This window comes from Microtus pennsylvanicus, chromosome 3 (genome assembly GCF_037038515.1).
Source record: "Microtus pennsylvanicus isolate mMicPen1 chromosome 3, mMicPen1.hap1, whole genome shotgun sequence".
Classification (NCBI taxonomy): Eukaryota; Metazoa; Chordata; class Mammalia; order Rodentia; family Cricetidae; genus Microtus; species Microtus pennsylvanicus.
In genome coordinates, this window is record NC_134581.1 from 67,353,863 (window position 1) to 67,374,890 (window position 21,028).

Genomic DNA, 21,028 nt, shown 5'->3' on the forward strand with positions numbered 1-21,028 from the left:
CAAAAACAAACCTAAAACCTTAAAATAGACCAAAGCTTTATTTGTAACTTAGAAACTTGAGGAAAGCAAACAGACGAAACACTTTAAGATACTGATAGAAAGGACACACCAAATGTTTGTATTCACCAAGCCACCTCCCCCACCACATAAAACAGCTCAGTGTAGTGTGACAAGTTTTAAATTCAGCACAGAGACAAAATCATTAGGACTTGATGACCACCAGCCTTGCTCCAAAATGGCAAACTCTTCAAGTAAGTGAGAGATCCTCTTTCAAGGTAATGATGTGGAGAACAGTTGGGACACCCAGCATCTTCCTTTAGAGATCTTCATGCTTGTGTGTGTGTGTGTCTGCACACACTAAATTATTTCTTAAGATAAACACAGTGATCTTTTGGGATACCCTACAAAAACACAAAAGCAAAAAAGGGATAAAATCACATTAACTGCAGCTTTTTAACAGAAAGAAAATACTGAGAAGAGTGAAGAGATAGCTTTGCAAATGGAAGGGGCTTTTGCACACTGTTTATCTTATTAAAGACTTAACAGCCAGATTATATGACAACGTCAGGAAACCAAATAACAAAACCATATCATTAGGAGATAAGATTGGGGTGAATTTGATCAAGACACATTGTATGAAATTCTCCAAAGAATTAATAAAATTGGTTTATTATTACTCTTATAAAAGGTAGGCAAAGGGCTAGTTGTAGGGGTGTACTTTTGTAATACCTGTTCTTTGGAGACTCTGTATAGGATGATTTTAAGTTTACAGCCACCTTGGTCTGTATCATAAGAAAACAGATGAGAAAAGAAAGATAATTATGTAATCAGTGAATTTATAATGAATACATTTAACTTCATTAGCTGTCCAAGACCTACCTGAAAGCCAAACCACGGTGCGATAAAGTGGTTCTATAGAAACAAACAGGAAAGGCTATCAACATCTTGGAGAAAAGATGACTCATTGCATCAGTGAGAGGGTAAAATACTGTCTCAGAAGTAACCATTCACTCAGAACCAGCCGTTTCTCCAAGGATCAGATACAAATTTCCTTAATAAACACTAAATGTGAGCCTTGGGGTCTTTTTTCATATGATGATAAGGGAAGTTGAGTATCTTAAGTTCTCTTTATTTTAAGGATAGATGAAGTATATTGAGAATAAGGTAATAAACTATTTTAGGGAAGTTGAATATCACTTAAGTAATTCCATTTTAAGGATAGATGTGGTATAATAAGAATAATACAATTTTTGGAAACATTGGTACACACCTCTATGACATTTTCTAGTTTATGTTAAACGTGTGAATTGTAGGTATACAAATCAGTTGTGTGTGTTTTAAGACAGTGGTTTAGTAGTAGAGAGATTTAGCAACAATTTTCTTGACCCAAGTGAGAAGAATATGTTTTTGTTACGGGTTAGTGTAACAGGCTTTCTTGGATGGCCAAACAGCTCCCAAATCAAGACACAGAAAGTTAATATCACGTATGAATGCTCAGTCTTATCTTAGGCTTGTCCCACTAGCTCTTAAAACTTATTTTCACCTGCTTTTCTTCCACATTTTGCCTCAGGGCTTTTTACCTTTCATTCTATATGTTTTGCTTTTCCTGCTTCTTCTGTGTCTGGCTGCACGGTTGACTGGCCTTGGGGCTGTCCCTCTCTTTCTCCCTTGTTCTCTTTTTTCAAGAATAGATCCTTCTCTTTTTCTCTCTGCCTGCCCACCCTGTTTATTCCTCTACTGCCTTGCTATTGGCCCTTCAGCTTTTTATTAGATCAATCAGGTGCCTTAGGCAGACAAAGCACCACATCTTTACCTCATTAAACAAATGCAGCATAAATAAATGCAACACACCTTTACATGGTTAAAGTAATATTCCACAGCAGGTTAGTGCTGTTGTGTTTGGTTTTTGTTTGTTTTCCAAAGAAATTTGAACCCAAGATGTGATACTGTTTGAAAATTACACTGAGTTGACTTTGTCTTCTGTTGCAGACAAGAGAAGAGCTCTCCTGGCTTCAGTCATATCTTAGCAGCCCTTGTCATTTTCCTCAAGACGTTGGCTGTCAACTTCCGGAAACGTGTGTGTGAAGTAGGAGATGAAATTCTTCCTACCTTACTGTATATTTGGACTCAACATAGACTTAATGATTCTTTAAAAGAAGTAATTATTGAACTAATTCAACTGCAGATTTATATCCATCATCCACAAGGAGCTAAAGCCCCTGAAAAAGGTATAACGGGAAGTTTTTCTGGTTTGAAAACGCTTCATTAAAATGTAAGAGGCCTAAGCATGACATTAATATTCTGTAGATGAATGAAGTATCTCTGATTAATAGTGTAATTAGTCTTGAGACTGTTTTTTATACATTTTCTTGAATTTGAATTAGTGGCAGTAAATTATATCTTGCCTTTCTATTGTTCACTAAAGTATGATGCAACCAAATATGAGACATTGCCTGTTTCTCTAAAAGCCATTTATCCCTCTTCAGTGTTAAGAGGTGACGCACGCTGTAGAGCAAAGAGGTTTAGAAAATGCATGAACTTGTTTATCTACATGTTGCTTCTTATTTCTAGTAGAAAATAAGAAAGCTAAATTGAAAACAGGCAATCCAATTATTCAGTTTCTAAAGAGGTTTTGTACTTGAGACTTTGCAGAGATGCAAGGTTGAATGGGACAGTGACTGCACCTGTGCCTTTAGTCACACCTTTTTTGGAGAATGAAAACAGCAACAGTAAAACATTGGTTTAATTTCCTTCCTGATTGTTTTCCTTATTTATTTTTTTTAAAGATTTATTTATTTATTTATACAGAATCCTGCCTGTAGGCCAGAAGAGGGCACCAGATCTCATTATAGGTGGTTGTGAGCCACCATGTGGTTGCTGGGAATTGAACGCAGGACCTCTTGAAGAGTAGTCAGTACTCTCAACTGCTGAGCCATCTCTCCAGCTCCTCCTTATTTTTTTTAAACCAAGTATTGCTCTTCAGTCTTTCGGAATTAGAGTGAATGACAGCTGACTTAAAAGAACTCCATCGTGACTATCTGTAATTGCCTTTGGGCTTACACTAGCCTTATACTAGTTCATCGTGGCTAATAGTGATAATTTTTGTTAAGATGACTGCCACATAAATAACAGCACCTAGAATGGGAGATAGCCGTTGTAGCCACTTTCTATTCCATATGTATCAGCTCTTAGATTTCTGTAGCCCATGAAACGATGTGACTTCCCAGTTCTTTGTCTTTTACCCTGTTCTAACCAGGATTAAAAAAAAAAATCAGGTTGGTTAACAAGTGGTATCAAATGTTAGTTATGGTGGAAATTTGACAGGATGATCAGGCTGCCAGAAAATTCACATGATTTTAGCCTCCAATAATTTATTTTTATGGTATACTGTCTGTGAGAATTAATGACCCTGTATTTTTCCATGAGAATTAGACAGTTGGAGAATTATGTTCACCAGACTTGGCAGACTCCAGGTCAGCATTTTAAGAGAGACATAAGTTAACTGGAGTATGACTTGAATGGTGCAATAACCACCATAAACGGATGGCATCATATATGTGCTCGTTGAAAAAGCTAGTAATAGTTTCCTGTTAACACTAATAACAATTAAACAGAAAGCTAGGCAGTGGTGGTGCACTCCTTTAATCCCACCATTCAGGAGGCAGAGTCAGGCAGATTTCTGAATTTGAGGCCAGCCTGGTCTACAAAGCAAATTCCAGCACAGCCAGCTCTATTACACAGAGAAACCCTGTCTCAAAACTCACTCTCCCCCGCCCCCATAAAATAGAAACTGTTACTCATGGCCGGGCAGTGGTGGCGCACGCCTTTAATCCCAGCACTTGGGAGGCAGAGGCAGGCGGATCTCTGTGAGTTCAAAGCCAGCCTGGTCTACAAGAGCTAGTTCCAGGACAGGCTCCAAAACCACAGAGAAACCCTGTCTCGAAAAACCAAAAAAAAAAAAAAAAAAAAAATAGAAACTGTTACTCATGTGGAAGAGGGCATATTATCTTCCTTAGGGGACATCATACAAAAAGGGAAGATTTTGATGAGAATGTAAGGACATTAATAACAACCACAGTTACCTAATCATGAAGTGAACCCTTAGGGAGTAGAGTTTTCAAAGCTATGGCCCAAGAGGCATTAGTACTGAAGAGACGCTGGACTGGACATGATGTTGATGTGAGAGCTGGCATTGCAGGTGGGTTTCTATATAAATACCTGTTTCTGAATTACAGGTGCCTATGAATCAGCGAAGTGGAAAAGTATCTTGTACAACTTATATGACCTGCTGGTGAATGAAATAAGTCACATAGGAAGTAGAGGGAAATACTCTTCAGGATCTCGTAATATTGCAGTCAAGGAAAATTTGGTTGACTTGATGGCAGATATCTGTCACCAGGTATAGTAGCTGTTGTCACATTTGAAATTTCCTGTTAATTTTCTTTCTGCTGTGCTTTTATACCTTTCATGATCACAAGAAGCCTATAAAATTATTATATATATAAAAAATTATTTTCAAGTAATGTATATTTGAAATTAACCCTTATAATTGAAAGATAACTCTTTTGAACATATATCTGGAGCTAGTGGTGACAATCATACAGGGAAGGTGAATATACCTTAATTAAAAAGTTAAATTAGAATTCATGTAGCATAAAATTCACTGATATTTACAATAGTAATTATTCTTAGTTTGTTCTAAGACTATCACCAAAATCTAATTCCAGAGTCTTTCTGTTATCTCAAAAGAAACTTCAGACCTCCTAGCTTTCAGTTAGGTTTATTTGTTTCTCTTAGCTACTAAGCTACTTCTAATATCTGAATGGTTTGTCTGTTTTGGATATTTTATAAAAATAGAGTCATATGTATGTGGGCTTTTGTGCCTGGCTTCCTTTACATCACGTAGTATTTCCCACTGGGCAATATAAATTAGTATTTTATTCCTTATAATGGAACAATAATTATATGTGTATAGTACATTTTGCTTAACCATTCATCAGTTGATACCCTACTGTGTGTGTCTTAAGTAAAACTCTTCTTCATACAGATTTGGTTGATTACCTGGTGGTAGTTTTGCTCTCTTAAATGTTAATGGTAAATTTAAATTTATTTTTTTCCCCCCTGAGACAGAGTTTCTGTCCTGGCTATCTTGGACTCTAAGGACCAGGCTGGCCTTGAATTCACAGAGATCCGCCTGCCTCTGCTTTCCAAGTGTTGGATTAAAGGCGTGCGCCACCACCACCTGGCCAAACTTAAATTTCTTTTTATTTTATTTGCATTGGTGTTTTGCCTGCATGTATGTCTGTGAGGGTGTCATATCTGGAAGTTACAGACAGTTGTTACCTGCCCTGTGGGTGCTGGGAATTGAACCGGAGTCCTCTGGAAGAACAATCAGTGCTTTTAACTGCTGAGCCATCTTTCCAGCCTGGAAATTTAAGTTTTAATCCTGTTGAAAATACACTTTTTGCAGTTTTGGTAAATATCCCCAGGAAATAATGCTACCTACATGCAAATATTTGCTAAGATTTTTCTCTTAATATGTTTATATATTTCTATAACTTGTTAATCATTATGAGTTCCTATATCTTCATTTGAGAAAGATTTCCCCCAATGTTTTACTAGAAAATTGTAATTGTAGCAATAAAAATGTGGGTTTCTTCTTCTTCTTCTTCTTCTTCTTCTTCTTCTTCTTCTTCTTCTTCTTCTTCTTCTTCTTCTTCTTCTTCTTCTTCTTCTTTTTTGCAGCTTTTTAATGCAGATACCAGATCCGTGGAGATTTCTCAGTCTTATACTACACAAAGAGAATCCACTGATTACAGTGTGCCTTGTAAGAAAAGGAAAATAGAAGTAGGCTGGGAAGTGATAAAAGATCATCTTCAGAAGTCACAAAATGATTTTGATATTGTGCCTTGGTAAAATGTTTATTTTTCTCATTCAATGTCATTTAATTGTATTTTTCCCAGAAAGTGTCCACTGACCAGAACTGTCATTTGTCTACTCCCAAACCAGCTAGTAGTAACAAAGTGTGATTGCTATAGCATATTGAGCTAACCACTAAAGGCTCATCTGCTGCACTAGAGAAGACTACCTTCTTAGGTGCGTAGACATAGCAGGGAAGAGGGGCCTGGGTGTGCTAGGCAGTCTGTACTTTCTGCCCTCGGGGTTCACTGAGTTGTAAACCTCATTAAGAAAACTCCCCCTCCCTCCCCAGTGCAAAGTACCTTCACATAGGTTGGATTAGCATTGAATTAAAGAACCTTAAGGAATCATAGGGTAATTTTGATCTTTGTCATGATAGTAGGGTTTGTTTTTGTTTTTTTTCTTCTTCCTCTTTTTATTTTCATTTCATGCGTATTTAAATGTGCCCAATTTTAGAATCACAGATTAGCTCTGATAAGGATCATTAGACTATATCTAGTTAGGCCTGTTCCACTTTGCTGAAAGGGACCAGCTCTAGAAATGTTAAGCAGAGTCCCTAAAGACACTTAGAAATTACAGGGTTTTTGTGTTTTTGTGTAGTTTTCACCACATTGCTAGAATATTTAGATGTAATTGAGTTGTGAGGAAAACTATATAGACTTTGTTACTTATTGCTTAACTTTATATTTATATACCTGACAGTTCTACTTTAGATTCTTTATTTAATCAAGAATTACTAGCTCTGCGATGGTGATGCACACATTTAATCCCAGCACTTGGCAGAGACAGGCAGATCTCTCCCTGAGTTCAAGGACAGCCAGGGCTACACAGACAAACCCTGTCTCGAAAAGCAAAAACAAACAAAATAAGAATTACTGAATGACTTTTATGTGTCATACTTTAGACATGCAGCAATGAACAATACAGGATTCTTGGTTTCTAGACCAGTGGTTCTCAACCTTCCTAATGCTGCCACCCTTTAATACAGTGTCTCATGTTGTAGTAACTTCAACCATAAAATTATTTTAGTTACTGCTTCAAAACTGTAATTGTGCTACTCTTCTAAATCATAATGTAAATATCTGGTATGCAGGATATCTGATCTATGACTATGACCCCTGTGAAAGGGCTGTTAAACTCCCAGGTTGAGAATCACTGTTCTAGAGAATAGACAACACATTGTGTTGAATAATAAATTGGTTTCAAAGAACAAATGTTTAGAAATGTTTAGGTTTTTTTTTTTAACATAGAATAATTTTGGTGACTAAAGATCAGAAATTTAGTTTTTTCTTTTCTCTCTTTTTTTTTTTTTTTTGAGGTTTTATGTAAAGACCTAGCTAGTTTTATGTAAAGACCTGGCTGGAGAGATGGCTCAGTGGTTAAGAGCATTGCCTGCTCTTTCAAAGGTCAGGAGTTCAATTCCCAGCAACCACATGCTGGCTCACAACCATCTGTAATGGGGTTTGGAGCCCTCTTCTGGCCTGCAGACAGAATATTGTATACATAATAAATAAATATTTAAAAAAAAAAGATCTAGCTAGCCAGTAATAGGTTTTCTGTATTCTAATAATACGTTTCTCCAGGCATACAGTAAACCGGATCAAACCAAACTGAAAGAATAAAAGAACAGGTTTATTTGAGCAAGGCAAATTCTAGGTGATTTCTCCAGCCCCCCAAGATAGAGGCAGGAGAAGTCATATATCTACCTGAACTAAAGCAGGGAGCTTATATAAGTTGTAGGCAAGGAGTGAGGACGTGTCCACCACAAGCTGGTCTTATGTCCAAGTATGGTCAAAAACAGACTACTTTAGGCAGGAACTTTGGACTTTAGAAGGGCTGACAATTTCAGGGGAGGAGCTGCTGTAGCAGCCAAGAGTGCAAAACTGGGCTTTTTGGTGCCTTCCATTTCTTGAAGATTCTTTGAGAGAGAGCTAGGAATGGGGCTTTCAGATGAAGCAGGAGTGAGCTGGACGTTCCAATGGAACAGCCAGAAGTTGTACTTCTTCCTTCCTTCCGTAATTGGCAGCAGGGCCTAGTAAATATCAAGTTATTCTATTTTGAAAGCACTATGGGAAAGAGTGAAGATGATACTTTAGTTAGGATACATAAAGGTATATAATTTTTTTGTTTTTTGCCTCTTTGTTTTTTCAAGACAGGGTTTCCCTGTGTTGCTTTAGAGCCTGTCCTGGAACTAACTCTTGTAGACCAGGTTGGCATCTAACTCACAGAGATCTGCCTGCCTCTTCCTCCTGAGTGCTGGGATTAAAGGCATGTGCTACAACTGCCCAGTGGGTATATAATTTGTATATTTGTTTCCTTTAGGTTGTTAATGGGATTGAAAAAAATTTCAGATTAATTCTTTTTTTTTCTTTCAGGCTACAGATTACAACCCAATTAATATCAAAGTATCCATCCAGTTTACCAAACTGTGAGCTGTCGCCATTACTACTAATACTGTACCAGCTTCTCCCTCAACAGCGGCGAGGAGAACGCACACCGTATGTGTTGCGATGCCTGATGGAAGTTGCCTTATGTCAAGGCAAGAAATCAAACCTAGAAAGCTCTCAAAAGTCAGATTTATTGAAACTGTGGATTAAAATTTGGTCTATTGCCTTTCGTGGTATAACTTCTGAACATACACAAAATGAAAACTTTGGTTTACTTGGGGCCATTATTCAAGGTAGTTTAATTGAACTTGACAGAGAATTCTGGAAGTTATTTACTGGCTCAGCCTGTAAACCTTCAAGGTAGGTTGCATTATATTTGATTTTACATATGGACATAAGTGGATTCCTTTTGTAGTTTGTTACTCCAGTAGAAGATATATTAGGTTTTGTTTTGGGTACTTTTGTTTGGACCCAAATGCTTAATAATACAGAGGTTTTTTTTTTTTAGGCCAATTTAGTTTTTTGTTTTTTGTTTTTGTTTTTTTTTTTTTTTTTTTTGCAGATAGGGTTAATGTGTGGCTCTAATTTCCTCCACTTCTAGAATTGGCTATCCTCAGACTTAGAGATATCTGCCATCTGCTTGCCTCTGCTTCCCAACTGCCTGAATTAAAGATATGAATCATTGTATTCTACCTTTTTATTTTTTTAGGCCAGTTTTCTTTGAAGGATTATAAAGTTTAAATCTTTTACCTATAAATAATAATTATTCACTATTCATAAACATTTTTGTAGTTGTGTATATTTTTATTGGACAGAAAAATCAAGAGTTTTCTCAAATGTAACCTTTTAACAAAATGTACCTTGAATTGCTCTGAGCTTGAGAGGCTCAGTGGAAAGCAGGATAAGTAAGTAAGGCTTCTGCTCCTCAGAGAGCTTGTTTCTAAACGTTGTCTTGTGTTTCTTTATAGTCCTTCAGTATGCTGTTTGACTATGGCACTTAATATCTGTGTAGTTCCGGATGCAATGAAATTGGGAATAGAGCAAAGTATGTGTGAAGTAAATAAAAGTTCCTCTATAAAGGAGTCAATAATGAGATGGCTCTTATTCTACCAGTCAGAGGATGACTTAGAAGTCAGCACGGAACCACCCCCGATTCTTCAGAGGTAATGGTAATTTATTGGAATACTCCTGGATTCTTGTTTTGTTTTGTCTGTACATGTCTACTTGTTTAATTTTATAAGGCTCAATCTACATATTTAATATCAGATAGTTTAATTTTGTAATCATAATGCAGAATTTCCTGGAGTTATATCTAAAATACTGAAGTTACCTGTATCTTTGTGCTTGATCATTTCTAAAATAAAAGATTACATCACTGTAGGATATGGGAGATGGTCATGAAGGATAGACACATAATTCTTGTTAAAAAATTTAGAATATTTATAAACATTCATAATTGTGGTATATCGTTTAATATTTTGATACTTGCATACATTGTAAAATGTTTAAATAAGGGTAAACATACTATCTTTTCAAATAATTGTAACTTACTTATTAGGAACACATTGAAAACTATGACTTGACTTATTTAGAAAATATACAATAAATTATTATGATCACCCATTCCATAGTACAACATCAGAATGTCTTTCTCCCTTACAAATTATACCTGTTCTTTTTTTTTTTCTTTTTCTTTTTTGGCTCGTTTTTTTGAGACAGGGTCTTACCCATGTAACTGGGTGGTTTGGATTGGAACTCAGTATATAGACGAAGCTGGCTTCTGGTAGGGATTCTCTTTCCTCTGCTTTCTCAGTGCTAGAATTAAAGGCAAGTGCTACCACACCTGGTCGGGGGTATTTCTTTGTGATCTTCTAAGCAATTCCCTTATCTTGTTCTTATTCCGTGATCAGAATGGGTGTTTTCTGGTGAAATTCATTAACTGAGTGATAAGAAAAACAAAGAACTTAAGCCCTATTATGGGCCCTGCTTTACCTTTCCCCCAGAGGGTAGAACTTAGTTTATAATCTTTTATCTCAGAAATAATATTGGGGGAAGGGGTGCTCGAAAAATAACTCAAGCAATTAAACAGCACATGGCTGTTCTTCCAGAGGACCAGGGTATGATTCTTAGCACTCACGTGCCTGCTCATGATTGTCTGTAACTCCAGTCCTGGAAACTTACACCGCCTGCTGGCCTAGTGGGCACCAGGCACACATGTACAGACATTGATGTGGGAAAAGCACCCATACACATAAAAATAAGAATATTAAATAAATAATTTTTTAAAATCCTACTTTTAAAATTATATATAGCTTATTTTTAGTAGTGCTGGAAATTATAGTAGTATTGTTCCAACCTCTTTAATAAATCTTTCAAATACTAAGAGATTTAGGACAGATGAAAGCATTTTTAGTTTGGGATCTGAGTTCTAGGGGGTCATAATTTGTAGCTTTAAACACATAGAATATGATCTTTTAAGTAAAGCTTTTTCTTTTTTTCTTTTTTTTTTTTTTTAGTAATTTTCCTCATCTTGTACTGGAGAAAATTCTTGTAAGTCTCACTATGAAAAACTCACGAGCTGCAATGAAGTTTTTTCAGAGTGTGCCAGAATGGTATGTTATATAAGAAAATATGTGATGTTTTAAGATATAGTATTAATTAAACAGATAATTCTGACTGTGTGGAAGTTTATTACTAATTATGATCTAAGTTGATCTGATTAAAGAAAAAATTATAGTGGTATATTATTTGTGTTTTAATAAATAAAATTTGCCTGAAGATCAGAGAGCAGAGCAGCCAGAGGACCCAGGTTCAATTCTCAGCACCCACATGGCAGCTAAAAATTGTCTATAACTCCAAGATCTGACACACCTTCATACAGACATACATACAAGCAAAACGCCAATACACATAAAAGAAAAATAAATTATTAAAAATAAGTACAAACCTAACAACCTGAGTTCAGTCCCTGGGACTGACATGCTAGAAGTTGGAACTGAACTGACTCTAGCTTCACACATACATCTGTGGCATGCATGTGCTACACACACAGACTCTCTCTCAACCTAACTAGCTAAGTGGATGGTGGGGAAGCAAATAAAAACCCAAAAAAACATCTTGGTGAGAGTTGGATATAATGATCTCCTGTGGTCCCAACACTGAGACAGAGGCAAGAGTATCTTGAAATCAGAAGTTAAGACCATCCTGAGCCATGTAACTAGAAACAATCAACCCTAATTACAATTAAATTAAAAATATCTAAAACCTTGTTTTTAGTTGATTGATTTAAAGACTTAATTTTGTCATTGTGACTGAAGATAACTCAGTGATGTAAAGATATCCGGTCTGTCTCTCAAAGGCATTAAATGAAAGAGAAATCATGCATTTTGGCAATAAAAAGAAGGCAATGTTTTTGGTGGTTACATTCAGTTATCTAGTGTTAATGTCTAAAGAGTTCTCTGAATTTGTCTTTTAAATTGTAGCTTCTATATTTTTGTGAGTAAAGTTTGCTACGGAATGATGACATTTTTCAATGTGAATTTAATTTGCCCATAGAAGAGAAACATTTGGCAGAATAATTCATGAATTGTATGAGCAGTCTTTGAATGCTGCAAGTACTTTCTTGATTTTTTTTTAGATATTTATTTATTTATTATGTATAAATATTCTGTCTGTGTATATGTCGGCAGGCCAGAAGAGGGCACCAGACCTCATTACAGATGGTTGTGAGCCACCATATGGTTGCCGGGAATTGAACTCAGGACCTTTGGAAGAGCAGGCAATGCTCTTAACCACTGAGCCATCTCTCCAGCCCCTTTCTTGATGTTTTTACATGTAATATGTTGCAAACAAGTTGAAAAAGTTGTTTGATGGTAGTTATTAATCAGTAATCTCTCCCTTGAAGTGAACGGCACTGCCAAGATAAAGAAGAGCCTTCGTTTTCAGATATAGAAGAACTATTTCTGCAGACAACTTTTGACAAGATGGATTTTTTAACCACTGCAAAAGCATGTGCTGTAGAAAAATTTCAATCTACTGTTGGCTTTTCTGTCCATCAAAATCTTAAGGAATCGTTGGATCATTATCTTCTGGAATTATCAGAAAAGCTTCTAAATAATTATTCGTCTGAGGTAAGATTTATTTAAAAAATAGAATTGAGGTTATAGTAGTATATAATGTCTTTACTCTTTTCGGGGCCCGCCCCCTAGCTCCCAAATGAATCACACATGGAGTCTTATTCCTATTTAGAAATGCCTGGCCTTAGATTGGCTTGTTTTTTTGACAAGCTTTCCTTAATTTAAATTATCCTGTCTACCTTTTGCCTCTGGACTTTTTCCGTTCTCTTACTCGTTGATTGCTGTGTAACTGGATGGCTGGCCCCAAGTCCTTTTTCTCTGGCTACATCTCCTTCCTCCCAGATTTCTCCTTCTAATTAATACTCTTTGTCTGACAGCCCTACCTGTCCTTTCTTCTGCGTCTCTATTGGCTATTCAGCTCTTTATTAGACCAATTAGGTGTTTTAAACAATTACAGCTTCACAGAGTTAAACAAATGCAGCATAAACAAAAGCAACACATGTTAAAATAATTTTCTACAGCACAGGTATTTATATGTTTATCTTAATTTGCTTAAAGGACATACTAATTTATTAGTTTTTATAATTTATATGAAGTCCTGTCTTATGTAAATGACACAATTTTAAAAAGCTTGTAAATTCTCCCCAAATGAGTGAAATAAGCAGCCAGGAAAAATGACCAAAAATCCAGGTAGGGACAGTGTGCCTGTTTCTTCTGTCCTTGCCATTTGTTGATGGTTTTTATTATCACAGCTGTAGCTAATTTTGTTCTAAAGTAATTTAGTTTTCTGTGGTTTTCTTCTTAGGAATGTCATTTCTTACAGGATTGGAACAAAACAAGATCATCTTTATGGATTCTTATGTAAAACCCTGTAAAGTTATCTAACTCATGTAAACTTGCAAAAATATTTTCTGACAGTCTGGAGTCTGATAAAGCTTACTAATCAGTAATGGCTCTTGTTCAGAATGTTGTTTTTGCTGGAGTGGTGGAGTAGGTGGAGAGGAGACTGAGATGATCTGGGGGTGAATTGGGAGTGGCTGCTTGTTTTATTGACAAAAGGCTACACGTCTTATACTCTATCATTGCACTAAGGAGTAAGTGAGAGAAAGGGGGTGTGTGATCTGGGATGCAGCTTGTGACCAGGGATCCAGGGCTAGCGTTGACCTTGACAAGGTAACAGGTTAATGGAAGGCCCACAAGTTCCTCTTGCCAGAGATAAGAATGACTCCCTTTTTAGTAAGCAGGAACTTTCTTCAAGCCCTGGAGAAAATGGGGACTTTTGTCTAATTTCCTGACTTTGGGGAAAAGACATCAGTTTAAAGTGAGCAAAGCAAAGCTAGACAAATATTGTTGTGAACTTGAATAGATCTTAGGAATTTATAAATCTTGATTATGAAATATACCTTGTTTATCAAGCACATGTTACTTATCTAAGTTTTCTAGCAGGTGGTGTTAACTTGTGTGGGGAGTAGGCAGAGTTAGAGCCCTATATGATTCCACGGTGGCAGGGATTTTTCCAAAGAATTTTGTAGAGTCTGCCATTTTATACATTTCCATCCTTCACCCAAGCCTTCACAAAATTTCCAAAGAGAATGACAGCATAGTGAGAATCATGAAAAAGTAAAAGAAAAGGGTGCTGGAGAACTGTGATTCACAAAGTTGAAACTTTGTCAAGTAGCAATAGTTGTCGTGTGGTCCACACCAGTTTTTCTATGAATCTAGTTTTTGATCATGTTCAAAGTCTTGTTGTTTTTTTTTTTTTCCCACTCAGTATTGGGCATCAAACCTAGGCCCTGTGTTTATTAGGCACACACTCTTCCCCTGAGCAGCATGACCAGCTCTCTGCTCATGTTCTAAGACACTTGTTTGCTTGCCAGACTGTTCTTTTTTCCTTCTTGTGTGTTGCTACTTTGGGAGGAGTAGGAGGAGATACTCCTACCTGTCTTTAGGAGTAACTTAGACTATTTGTTTTGGAATATTGGTTATCATAACTCTACAGTCATCTTTAAGCTGATTTTAATGGCTACCCTGGAGCATTCCAGTTTTAACTCTGCTGAATTTTTATTTCTTCATATATGCATGAACTTCTTTTTCAGAGGTAATTCCAAGTACACAGAATTATTTATATCTAATACTATATTTTTAAATTTATGATTTAAGATTACAAGTTCAGAAACACTTGTCCGGTGTTCAAGTCTTTTGGTGGGCGTTCTTGGCTGCTATTGTTATTTGGGTATAATAATGGAAGAGGAAGCATATAAATCAGAATTGTTCCAGAAGGCCAAGGTAGGTAAATTTATACTGATAAAGTTTTAGATGGATTTAAATGAATTCCTGGAAAAATTAGGGAAAATAATTTTTTGTGTTTGTTGAATGTTCCTAATCTGAAAAAAATAGGAAATCTGAAACACTTTAGAACTAGAAAATTTGAGTCCCAGCACAACTACAATGATGAAAATTTCCACATCTGCCCTCATATGACAGGTCATACTCAAGATGTAGGCACAGGTTAGCATTGGATGTGTGTGAGATGTTGTCTTTAGTTTTCTGTTGCTGTGATTAAAGACCATGGCCAAAAGCAACCTGGGGAAGATGATGGTGTTTGGCTTATACATCAAGATCATGGTCCAACATTGAAGATAATCAGGGCAGGAACCTTGAAGTGGAAACTGAAACAGATGCCATGGAGGAATACTGTATATTGACTTGATCCCCCTGGTTCACTTTTATTTCTTACCCAGGACTGTCTGTGGATGGCATTGTCTACAGTAGACTGGGCCTTCTACAGCAATGATCAGTCAAGAAAATGCTCCCACAGACTTGCCTATAGACTAATTTTCAATTAAGGTCCCCCTTCTCTTATGACTCTAGCTGTTGTCAAGTTGACAAAAAAACTAACAAACACAGGGTTGATGAAACAAATGAGTTTTGTTTTTAGATTTGAGATCTATCCCAAAGATATCTTGTTTTACATATATATACATATATATATATATATATCCCAAATTCTGAAACATTTTTTGTTGTGTATATTTTAGATAAGAGGTGCTCTTTCACTTATACAGTCTAAAAAAATAGCGTGTCCTTTCTTAAGATGTGTAGTTATTACAAGCCAGTAGTAAATAAATATGGTAAAGATCTTTATCACAATGTAACCTCATTACATTACTGATATATTTATGATTGTTGTTGTTGTTGTTAGTAGTAGTATTATTTTGAGGTAGGGTCCCTGACTGTCCTGGAACACAGAGTTCTTCCTCCTCAGTCTCCCAGGTTCTGGCATTAAAAAGTGCGCACCACCATGCACATTGATTTTATCTGTACTCCTAAAATTTTTCCCCAAGATAATCAATAGTGAAGGATTCTTGATTGGGCATATTAATCAAGTAGGTTCTAAGCTTAAAACTTGCTTAATCTCTTGATACTAGTATGTCTTATCTGTGGTGAGATTTGCAAAGGGAGCAGGGTGTAAAATTCTGGTGAGTTTTTGTTCCTATGTTGTTTGTTGAGACAACCTTATTGTACAGTCCAACCTGCCTGGAACTAAAAAAATCCAGTACCCTCTGAGCACTGGAATTATATAGGTGTATTGCCACACATGACTTAAATTTGTCATTTTCTTTTTTGGGTGTTCCTCATTTGCAATCTTATTCCATGGCCATGTGCATTTTTATTTTTTTGAGATAAGGTCTCAGATTTTAGCCCAGGGTGGCCTCATGACCTTTCTTAGTGCTGGGATCACAAGTGTCAGTCGCCACTCCCAGTTTCATGTTCCGTTTATATATATTTATATTTAGCTTTGATTCTTAAATGAAATTTTAAAATAGCAATACTAAGTTGTTATTTCAACTGAAATTTGTCTTTTTTCCTCTATTCTAAATAGTCTCTAATGCAGTGTGCAGGAGAAAGTATCTCTCTATTTAAAAATAAGACAAATGAGGAATCTAGAACTGGTTCATTGAGAAACGTGATACATCTGTGTACAAGTTGCTTGTGTCGGCATACCAAGGTAAGATCATCTTTTTGGTAGTATAGTATATTCATATGGCTTATTACTTAGTGATTTTGAGTTTTTGGTTCATTTATAAGTTTACATACTGATCTGAAATTAAATTGAATGATAAAAATGTTCCAAAAATATTGGTTTATTATAAAACTTATTTTGTAACTTCATTTTCTTATTATATATAATATGTATGTGTATATATATATATATATATATATAAAACTACGTAGATGAGTCTTTTATTGTTAGCACATTTTCATTAGTTGATTCGTTGTTTACAAGTCTGCAATTTTTCATAACACTATACCACAGGTGGTATAAGTGGTACAAAAATGAATAACACCACCTTAGGATGAACTCAGTCTGTAGAGTGCTCATAAAGATAAATGATATTAGTACAAATGTTTCTTTTACCCATATTATCTTAGGTAACATTTGGTAGAAAAAGTACAGCTGTGTGTAATCTTTGTTTTGATTTTTTCAGAAGCCTGTTGGGATAGCCATACGGATGTAGAAGGTTGCTAATTGGAACTGTCTTTGAAAGCTAGTACATAAGCAACCTAATATTCATAGCATATAGTTTCAATTTTCTAATATGCTTTCTTGTATTTTTGTATAAGTGTGGAAGGCATGAAGTGAAAGAGGGAGCCTCACAGACAGTTGCTTACTATGTTTAGTATCAGTAGCTGATATGTTAATGATGTATCAACACAAAGACATTTACTTCGTTTATTATTTCCTTAAGGAGATTAGACTGTAGTTGCTATTCTGGTTACTTTATAGTTCACTGCCTTCTTGAAATAGACTCAATAAGTCCTTGTTCTTAAATAAAAAAAAAGAAAGATGATAATGTACCTCAACTTATAATTTGGCCTCAGTTCTGGACTCGTTATCTACATTTCATTCATGATAAAGAAAATACTATAAACAACAATCTGTATTTGTTTTATGTTTTATTGCTTGGATCTTTGTTTAAATTACAGCGTAATCCACACAAGATTGTATCCGGCTTTTTCCTACGATTGTTAACTTCAAAGCTTGTGAATGACATTGCAGATATTTGTGAAAGTTTAGTAAGTATGAATCTTTTTTGACTAATAAATTTCATTGATTCTGAGATGCAATTAAAATTATATATACATATATGTGTGAGAGAGAAGGATGGAGGATGAGCAAGCACAAGCAAGCCGGCACTGTGTCCCATGGTGTATGTGGAAGTCAGAGGACAATTCTTGGGAATGGATTCTCGTCTCTCACTTTCTGTGATCCAGTAACCGACTTGCATGCAAAAGCCTCTTCCACTGACCCATTTTGCTGGCCCTAAATTGCAAATTTTTGTTATAATGAATAGATATTATCTCCTGTTATATAGCATCTTGAACTTTTTTAAAAAAATAAATGTAGCCTTTAATAAACTTATTGCATTAAGAGGACTTGTATTTGATTTTTTTCTTAATATCAGTATCTGGCAGGGTATTTTAGTTGCCTGTTAGTTTCCTACTAAATCATTGACTGATAGATTCAATTTATTGTACGAGATATATTCTCACCATATAGCTTGGCTAGCCTAGAACTTGCTGTGCAGACCAGGTTGGTCTTGAACTCCCAGAGGTCTGCCTCTGCCTCCCCAGCACTGGGATTAAAGGTGTGCACCATGCCTAGCCAATTAATTAAGAAACAAAGAACTCCCAAAGTAGAGGAAGACACCTTGTCTTCTAGGGAACTTGTTCTTACTATTGTGTTTAAACTTCATTTCTATCACATTGGGCTTTTGTTATACATGCTCACTAACTGTGCCTGAAAAAACTTTAATTGCTTACTGGGTGAAAAAACACTCTGTAACTTTATTATTTGTATTTAATGACAAATTGTTTTTCTTTTTGCTATACTTAACCTGTGAGATACATACTGCTGTGCTGTATGTGGCAGTTATGGTATTCCTTAGCTTAGGGATAGTGTGTATATATCGCTATCAGAATAATACATTTTTTAAAAAAATCCACCTGCTTTTACTTTTTTGTTTCCTTTCTGTCTGTCTATCTGTTTTAGAGTGCATCTTTCTAGGATATCCCTGGCTACCCAGTTACTGATTACATACCCCAGTTTGGTCTTGAGTTTTTGACAGTCATCCTACCTAAGCCTTGTAAGCAATCTGCTTAGGGACCATATCCTTATGCCTTCCATACTCACCTGCTCTCACTTAACATTTCAAGTTATTTTCCCCTTTTAACCAAAAGTTCTGCTACAGAGACTTCTGTGTTTCTGTTTTGTCTTCTGGAATTTGGGCACTTGAAAGGATGCAAGAAAGGGACTGTATTGTTCAAAGTAATGTGAGGATTTTAGGGAGTGTATGTGTGTGTGTTAGTTATGATAAGATATTAATTGTGTTGCCCAGGCTCCCCTAGAACTCTAGGCTCAAATGATTCCTTTGCTCTTTGCTTCAGGTATCCAAAGAGGTGGGACTACAGGCACATGCTTCCATGCCCTTTAATTTTAATTTCGATGGATATTATTATTGTCCAACAAAATAGTCCTAATAATTGACACTTAATTCTGTGCTTTCATCAATTTCTGGTGTTAAATTTTAAAAGTTTTTGTTTGTAAGGGTTCAGAGTGGTGCTCGAATGTTTAAATACAATTTGGAATGACTGCTAGACTCTTGTATTACATTTATTTATTTATGCTGTGTGTGGGCACGTGTGTCACAACATTTCTGGGAGTCTTTTCTCTCTTAACATGTGGATCCCAGGGATTCAACTAAGATCATCAGGCGTTGACAGCAAGTGCCTTTATCCCATGAGCCTTCTTGATGGCCCATGGTAATTTTTTATATAAGAATTTATTTTTAAGATCTTGTTATTACCATGCTATCTAAACAGATTACAGTTTATATATTCACTTCCTACAATATGATGGATTAGGGTGTTTCTGAAAGAAGCTGAAAACCGCATCTTTGTTTCTTCTTTCTAAAGGCATCCTGTATAAAAAAGCAATTTGATTATGGAGAGGTAAATTCCGTGAAAGGTGCTGCTGATGAAAGTCTGATGGAGGCACAGGGTCCATCATCCTCAAGTCAGTTTAGTGGTTACCCTGCTAGTACTGTGAGCGATGCAAATGATTCTGGAGAGAACCAGAGTACTGTTGGTAAGTAAGTGTTTACTGCTTGGGGTTTCCTTTACCACTTTATTTGAATTTGTCACTGTAAAGGACCTCACCGAAAAGAACTTTAATTATAATTTTATTCCCCTGAGGTATTGTCTACTTGGATTGTTCTTTTTCTATACATTAATTTTTTTTTTCTCTGGAGACAAGAGTTTTGCTATGTAGTCCTGTCCTAGAACTCATTATATAGACCAGGGTGGTCTACAAACTCAAAATAATCCACCTGAGTCTGCCTCCCAAGTGCTAAGATTAAAAGTGTGTGCCACTATGCCTGAGCACTTAAAATATATATTATTGTTTATATTATTTTCTGTGTTCACGTGTGTTAATGTGGTCACACATGGAGGTTGAAGGACAATGGTCCAGAAGTCAGTTCTCTCCTTCCACTGTGTGCTCTGCGTTCTGGGTTTTAAACTCAGTTTTGTTGGCTATATGTAAACCCTTTTACTTGCTGGGTCAACTTCACTGGCCCTCCGTACTGTACATTTTAAATCACTCTCATTATAAAACTCAAATTTTTTAGTTTCTTTCTTTATTGTTCATAGAAAAACTTAAAATAGTTTAAACGAAAACTACATGATATATTATTTCAACTGTGAAAGCAGGGGGATGTTTTAGGTCATATCAGTATCAGTCTACTGTGCCCCAGTCTGTGTTAATGAGTGCCTTTTGTTTTTAGGTGCCATGAGTCTTTTAGCTGCTGATTATCTGTCAAAACAAGATCATCTTCTTTTAGACATGCTCAAGTTCTTGTGCTTGTGTGTAACCGCATCTCAGAGCAATACAGTGTCTTTTAGAGCAACTGATATTAGAAGAAAGTTGTTAATGCTACTTGATTCTAGCACACTGGACCTCACTAAATCCATCCACCTACAGATGGTGAGTAAAGTGGAAGAAGCTTTTTGATTGTTTTTATGGTGTTACCAAAAAATGTAATAGTTGGATATGTAAGAGTGGTACAGTAACTTTGAAGACTTGTTTTTTAGAAAGATGAATCTGAGACTAGTTATAAAATATATTCTGCATGTATGTGTATATGTGTTTCCCAGATTGAGCAGAAGCAGTTTTATTGTAAGTGGGGTAACAGGTATATGTTATCACGCTTGGTTTCCTCATTTTTCTCTTTTAGCATGCTATGAAAATAATTTGAGGCTGAAACATTAAAACTTGGGTATATTTTGAATATTATTCCCTATAATTATTATGTATTATTATACACTGGAACAGGAAACATCTTTAAGACAGGTTCTCACTGTGTAGCCCAGGCTGTCCTGTGCTACAGTCTTTCTACCAAGTGCGGAGATTATGAGTGTATTCAGCAGTCAGTAAAACAGGTCTTGATTGTAAAAATAATTCATAACTTGGAATTTGAGGTCTGAGTGTTGCTTTCAAACTAATGCTACTAATATATACCTGCAATTTTAATTCATGACTTTGTGGCTTAATCCCCCCCCCCCAAATTTGTAGCTCTTTTGTTT

General features: G+C 36.0%; 1 protein-coding gene across 4 annotated transcripts in view; it reads left to right on the forward strand.

Annotated features, from left to right (window-relative positions):
* Atm (ATM serine/threonine kinase) overlaps positions 1 to 21,028 on the forward strand; it is a 107,442-nt gene that overhangs the window by 12,477 nt on the left and 73,937 nt on the right. For 2 of the 4 annotated variants that reach the window (XM_075965888.1, XM_075965887.1), the window contains exons 7-18: positions 1,990 to 2,228; positions 4,236 to 4,399; positions 5,746 to 5,912; positions 8,295 to 8,666; positions 9,275 to 9,469; positions 10,823 to 10,918; positions 12,211 to 12,436; positions 14,543 to 14,668; positions 16,266 to 16,391; positions 17,372 to 17,461; positions 19,361 to 19,532; positions 20,230 to 20,429. In XM_075965888.1, the coding sequence (XP_075822003.1) occupies positions 1,990 to 2,228; positions 4,236 to 4,399; positions 5,746 to 5,912; positions 8,295 to 8,666; positions 9,275 to 9,469; positions 10,823 to 10,918; positions 12,211 to 12,436; positions 14,543 to 14,668; positions 16,266 to 16,391; positions 17,372 to 17,461; positions 19,361 to 19,532; positions 20,230 to 20,429 (2,173 nt within the window). Of the gene's footprint in view, positions 1 to 1,989; positions 2,229 to 4,235; positions 4,400 to 5,745; positions 5,913 to 5,963; positions 6,097 to 8,294; positions 8,667 to 9,274; positions 9,470 to 10,822; positions 10,919 to 12,210; positions 12,437 to 14,542; positions 14,669 to 16,265; positions 16,392 to 17,371; positions 17,462 to 19,360; positions 19,533 to 20,229; positions 20,430 to 21,028 lie in introns of those variants that run through there. The other 2 variants (XM_075965889.1, XR_012910019.1) reach the window with 2 other exon arrangements.